Source organism: Pinus tabuliformis, chromosome 5_2 (assembly GCF_031772625.1).
Source record: "Pinus tabuliformis cultivar Carrire ecotype Pingquan chromosome 5_2, CPIR1, whole genome shotgun sequence".
Lineage (NCBI taxonomy): Eukaryota > Viridiplantae > Streptophyta > Pinopsida > Pinales > Pinaceae > Pinus > Pinus tabuliformis.
Window position 1 is genome coordinate 647,255,501 of NC_142306.1, and position 7,072 is coordinate 647,262,572.

General features: G+C 35.0%; 1 protein-coding gene across 1 annotated transcript; it reads right to left on the reverse strand.

Moving 5' to 3' along the window:
* Positions 1–677: 677 nt before the first annotated feature.
* Positions 678–2,803, reverse strand: LOC149160704 (pentatricopeptide repeat-containing protein At3g56030, mitochondrial-like). Its single transcript, XM_089436770.1, has one exon. The coding sequence runs from the start codon at positions 2,582–2,584 to the stop codon at positions 1,274–1,276; it is 1,311 nt and encodes a 436-aa protein (XP_089292896.1). The 5' UTR covers positions 2,585–2,803; the 3' UTR covers positions 678–1,273.
* Between the last annotated feature and the right edge of the window lie 4,269 nt (positions 2,804–7,072).

Here is a 7,072-nt window from a genome sequence, read left to right on the forward strand (position 1 = left end):
GAGATCTTTGTTTAATTAGCTAATATTCTTGCATGGAACTAATTATGTTAGAAAATATTTGGGTTGTTTAATCATTTAAAGGGACTGTGCCTTTATGAGTGACTGTAATAACATGAATACTTAATTTCCATTCAAGCTCAGGAGGGACAATTTAAGAGTGTGTGTGTGTGTGTGTATAATGTTAAGTGAAGCTCAGGGGGGATATATATGTGTGTGTGTGTTTAGGAAGGAGTCGCAGAGGCTAAATACCGATGACATTCCCTATTGATATATGTAGAAATAACTCGAAATTTGCAGTTGCTAATAAATTCAGATTGAAAGCAATAGACACAAATTTATTCTACTCAATTTGTGGAAGAGAAAACATACAATAGAAAAACAATGCAATCATTCAATCATAAGGAACATAGTATTTTTACTGGGGAACCCAACTAGGAAAAACCCCTCCTATGTTTGTATTGTATCAAATGCGAATATAGATCTATTACAATGATAACTTCAATGCTTGAAGCTCAATCTACACTACAATACCGATCTCCTCCTCTTGAGTTTGCTCTGGCAAATAATTGGCCAAAATAGGCCTCCTACTTCCTCTTATTTCCTTGCGCAATTCATGCTCCTAAAGAATAGGAAGAGCTCCTATTTTCTTGTGCAATTCCAAGAGTTTTCTCCACCTACTACATGCAAACTTTGTGTGCTCAACAATATATAATAATGATTACACTGATGTCTTTTTCCTCCACTCAACTAGACAATTCGAATTGCATGCATGACTAGAGCTATTTTTAGTAAATTGACTAGTTAATTGAAAGATCGGTGAGTTAACAACAGTTGAATTGAGGCTTCTGTGATCCATAATAGTTGAAAGAATAACTTTAGCGTAAATCACATGTAGACAGACATTTGTCGACGCGTTTCGAACCAACTAGTATGGTTCATCGTCAGGACAAGTTGAAGAAACAAATCCCTCGGGCGATTTGGTTCTTCTTGTTGAGAACAGCAATCATAACCAAAACCTGAACTATCTGGTGATATATTTTCAGAGATTTTATACAGCCCATCCACCAGAGGCGACATTGATGTTCAGACAAACCACCTGGATATAAGAAAGAAAGATCTTTAATTTGTTATAATCGATTAGCTCTATGAGGACAGCAATCATCACCAAAACCTGAACTATCTGGCGATATCTTCTCTGAGTTTTTATACAGCCCATCCACCAGAGGCAAAGGCCTTTTGACATGGAAGTACTGGTTGTTTCATCCAATTTGCATCAATCAAGTCCCTTGGTATTCATTTCCATCATGAGATTGCGTACTCTTTGCTCTTGGCCTGATTTGCTACAAACCCTAATCAAACATCTATAATTACTCGAATCCAGTTTGCGATCCTTTCCACTGTGCTGAATCAGGAATGAATATGCCGCCTCAAACCCTTTCATTTTAAAGAGCTTACCAAGAATATGGATGTAAGTACAACCTAAAGGCGTAATCCCTTCTTCTTTCATTCTATCAAACAGCTTAAGGGCGCTTTTGATTCTCCCTAAATTGCCAGCACCACAAATCAATATGTTATATGCAATTGCATCTGGTTTGTAGCCCACATTATCATATCTCCGAAGAAATTCAACAGCCTCTGTAAACTGTGCCCTATTACAAAGTACACTTAAAACAATATGATAGCAGGTGCAATCTTGAGGACAATCTTTCATCATCTCAAAAATCTCGTGAACCTTATCCATCTGGTTTTTCTCACAGTACACATGTATAAGTGGCCTATAAGTCTGCATCCTCGGAGCACAATCAGTATTTTCCATTTTTTCCACCGCAGCTGAGGCTGCACTGATGTGATTTTTTTCACACAGAGCCGCTATAAGCATTTCAAAAGCATACCTTCTGAGAGAAAGGCCCAGCTGCTCCAACATTTCCATTACTTCATTCAGCGTATCCCGATCATCGTGCCAGGCAGTGGCGAAAGAAAATGTTCTGGCAGAATAATTGCAATAATTAGGTAACCTCTCTGACAAAACCCTCCGCAGGGTTTCAAAGTCCTTCGAGCGGCCGAGAATATTAACAAGCTTGTCAGAAGTTGAAGTGTCGTTTTCGAAGCCTGGTTTTCGTTCGGCCCATTCAAAAAACCTCAGAGCCGAACTTGGGGAACTCATTTTATCCAATACCGTATGAACTAGTTCTGGAGTTACCTGAATCCCCAATTGAGTTAGGGTTGCTTCCATGTGTTCATCGCCATTTTCAAGGACTCGACATATTTCTTTTGCAGCATCCACCACCGCCCATCTATTGTTTTCTGGGCTTTCGTAAGTTTTGCTTACTTTAGACGAGGCGTATTTCTCTTCTTTGTCCCGGCTCAGGACTGCATCCGTTGAGTAAAATTTATGGCCCGAAATGAGGTCTTGAGAACAAGGAAAGCTCTTACCTTTGGGGAAGGTTTTGGGGGACATGGAGTCCGGAATTTGGAGCCATTCCGCTGATGCAGAGGTCCATTGTTGAGGAAACAGCTGGCTTCTTGAAAATGCTCCCCTGATAGAGGCCAGTGCTGCACGACGCAAGCAAGCCATGGCCTGCATCTGCAAAATCGTTCATTGTTGATGAAACAGCTGGCTTCTTGAAAATGAACCCCTGATAGAGGCCAGTGCTGCACGACGCAAGCAAGCCATGGCCTGCATCTGCAAGAATCGTTTGTGCAGTTGAGAAATGGATGGAGTGGAATTTGGAAAAGTGAGGGGTGGGGTTTTCGCTCGTAGGGTTTAAGTGAACTTGGGTTCTCTCTGTTCCATATTGTCACTCCTCATTTTTTAAGAATTTAAGTGTTGATACAAGTTTTTCTGATTAATCACATAGTTAGGATTTTCTTAGAGGTATAAAAAATTTGAGAGGATATATTTTTATAAAAAAATAGATAAAAAAGGATATTACAAAAAAGAAGATTACCATGAAAATTTGAGAAATCAAAAAATTTTAGTTTAAAAAAATAATAAAAAGGCTTTAAAAATTAAATAAGTTTTTATAATTTTAGAAAATGTAGGATATTTATACTATTTTTTAATAATTTTATTATTTAAAAATTATATTTTGATTTTTTATTAAAATTAAGTATTGCTTTTTCTATATATTATATATATATATATATATAATTGGGTTTGGAGTATATTTTAAAATTGCTTTTGGTTGGCTAGGTGTTTGTATTGACCTAAGAAAACATGTTAAAAGCCCAAGATTTAGAAGCATTTGGTAGGAGTGAAAGTTTACCTTTGTATAGACCACCAACGAGTAATTACATTACAGGTGGTGTGGTTTTCCTTGAATAACAGTGATGAGTCAACTTGGATTTGCAAATAGTAATCAGTGATGGTCATCCGCATTGTTGAGTTGACAACCTAAGTTATGATAGGTTTTCCCAATGTGTATGTGTGTGTGCGTATATTGTTAGCATTTGATGATTAGTTTTTTAAGAATTAATAAGATTCACAAAGATTCCTATACTTTAAAATAAATATGGAACTTCAAAATTTTATTCAAGTACATATCTACATTTGGATTTATCTTTTCACCTTTTTGTCATTATAGACTTTATAGAAAGGGTATCTTCTTATAAAAGGACCTTTGAGGTGAAAAAGTATTATCTTGGGTAACATTGATGGTTTCAATATTGATCCAATAAAGATTTCATTGATTTTCCAATAGCCACCATCGAAGAAGATTCAAGTGTTGCAAAGCTTCCCGAGAATGGCCAATTACCTATGAGAGTTCATTATGTAGTTTGACCATGTTGCACACTTACTCAATTCATTAAACATTGACCAAATCACAGTTAGCTAGGGCACGCTTTTGAAGAGATCAAGCTCATAGATTTTACTATTCTAGCATTTTCTTTACTTGATATTCATCAAGCCTTTGATGCGAAGGTGTATGTCTATAGACATGTCATAGGCGCACTTTTAATGCTGCTTTGAAAACATGTTGCATACCACTCCTAGACTTTTTCAAATGTGGTTCTATATTATTCAATAAATGATAAAGGAATGTGTGCAATAGTTTAATCTCTAAACTTGCATTGAAGACATTGTTTGTTCATATAAGACAATATCATCTGTAATGACCATAAATCTCTCTAGTTTCTCTAGGCACAAAGGAAGATTGGTAATGTATAGCACATGAAGTGGATCACATATTTCAAATTTAATGTTGTGATTATGTACCAAAACGGAAGCATAAACAAGCATGTAAATTTCCTCCTAAGACCTTTCAAATACATAAATTTTTTGTAGTGACAATGATAATTGTATTGAAGAAAAGATAGGTGGTTGTGTGTCATGACCCAAGTGCCTTAAAAATGATAAAAACTCAATGAATACAATCCACTTTCAGGGGCAGAACATTTTGTTACAATGAATCCAATACAATAGAGAAGATGAGATGATCATAAGATTAGATCTTCTTGGTATTATATAGGAGACAATGGTACAATTATAATAAAAGGGTACAATGAAAGATTCTAGCTAACCTACTAGTATAACAATAGAAATGTAATAACTCAATATAGGGCTCAATAAGGGTTTTAATGCTTAACATGCCCCTCCCCTTCAAACAAGTGTTTTCCTCAACACAGTGACAAACTACAAGTGTTTCTACATGAATAACTTATATTGCCATGCTGCCTCTTGCACTAGTAGGTTCTTTCATTTGATGAGGTACTCCATAATTTCTCGATTTATCAACTACGTAATCCTTGTTTCAAGGATTGTTTCTAGTTTTGGTATGATTTTCCCTTCTTTATTAATCTCAAGTAAAATAGTTTAGACTAGGGTTTTGTCACCAATTACCTTATTTAAGCAAGAAACATGGAAGGTTGGATGTACGCGTGAAGATGGAAGAAAATCCAATTTGTAAGCCATACTTCCAATCTTCTGCAACGCCTTATAAGGGCCATAATACCTATGAGTTAATTTATTGTCCATATTTTGTTTCTTCAGGATGGTTGTGGCATCAAAAATACCCAATCTCCCGCTTCAAATTCCTTTTCACTATGATTTTGATATTCTTGTTGTTTCATCCTATTTTTTGTTATAACCAAGTTGTCCTTCAATAGTTTGAGAATATTTTGTTGGTGTTTTATGTGGTCCTATATTGCTTGAACATTTGTAGTCCCTTTCAAGGGTGATGTGATGGGTGGATGATGATATCCATAAAGTGTCACAAATGGGAACATTTTTAATGCAGTATGGAAGGATGTGTTATACCACAATTATGTCAAGGGAAACCACTTGACCCATTATATGGGTTTATTAGATACAAAGCAACAATGGTATCCTTATAAACAATGGGTCCTTTTAATGAAATATGGAAGGATGTGTTGTACCAACATTATGCCAATGGAAACCACTTGACCCATTATATTAGTGTATTAGATGCAAAGCAATGATGATATCCTTCTCACAAGTGTTCGCAGTCTCAGTTTTCCCAGAAGATTGAGGGTGGCGTGAGACAATTGAGTAAACAACAAAAAAAAAATTAGTCCAAAAATTTCAAGTGAACATTGGATCTCTATCTCCTATAAGTATCTTCAAGATTCTATGTAGCTTTTGGACTATTTCCATGAACGTTTTCATTCTAATTTCTTTAAAAGGATAAGAAAGAGAGAAAAAATGGGCATTCTTTGTCAATCGATCTATTATTACCATAATGACATTATTTCCTTCAAATTCGGGTAAACCTATAATAAAATCTATTGAAAATTATTCACAACATTGACTTGGTATGGCTAATTATTGTAGAAGATACAGGGGTCTTGATTGTCTCTCCCTTATTATATTCACAAACCACACATTTCGCCACAAACTGTTAAACATTAGTTTTAAAAACAATGTTATGTAAGCTCTTAAGAACCCTAATTGTCACCTATAGGAGAAGTGTGCAATTTCAAAAGGACTTTTGTTTGAGTTGGGATTCTTACATAAATATAAGCGATCTTGATACCACAACATATCATTATTCCATGCAAATTTATCTAATGCACTTGGGTCCTCTTGTAGTTGTTGAATAATCTTGCATACCTTTTGATATTCATTCCATTCTATCGTTACTTCTTCCACACAATCAAATTTTGGAATAGAAATAACACATAATAAACCCTCTATTTCTTTTTCTTTCCTTGAAAGTGTATTTTCCACCATATTATGTTTTCCTTTTTTGTTGATAATTTCAAATTCATAACCTAGAATCTTTGTAACCCATTTTTGTTGCTATTTTAAAGATAATCATTGCTCCAAGGAGTACTTTAAGCTATCACAATCTATTTTTAGTTTAAATTGTCTTCCTAATAGGTAAGGGTGTGTGTTTTAAACCACATGTAGTATGGCTAACATTTCTTTTTGATAAATAGGTTTGAGAAATGTATTTCCTTTAATTTGGATGCTTTCAAAGGAGAAGGGCCTTCCTTCTTGCATCAAAATTGCACCAGTGCCATGGCCTAAGGCATCATAATCCATAACAAAGCTTTTTGTGAAGTTAGGTGTTGGACAAGAGTTGTACACATAGCCTCCTTAAGTTTTTCAAAGGTTTTGGTTGCTTGTTATGTCCAAAAACTTGTTTCCTTCTTTAACAATGTTGTAATAGGTGCTACTATTTGACCATAATTCTTGAAAAACTTGCGTTAATAATCTATTAATCTTAAGAATCCTTTAAGTTTCTTCAAGGTTTTTGGGATTTTCCATTCCATCATAGCTAAATTAATTTTTATAGGGTACACTTCGACACCTTCATGAGATATAATATGACCCAAATATTCCACTTCTTGAACCCCAAAGAAAAACTTGGAAGTCTTTGCGTATAGTTGTTGCTCTTCTAATAGTTTTAAGACCATGACAACATGTTGTACATGCTCTTCTCAATATTTTCTATAGATTAGTATGTAATTAAAAAACACTAGCACAATTTTTCTAAGAGCATATTGAAAATAGAATTCATCGATCTTTGAAATGTTGAAGGTGCATTAGTAAGTCCAAATGGCATCACCAAAAACCCATAATGACCTTCATGTGTTGTAAAGGTTGTTT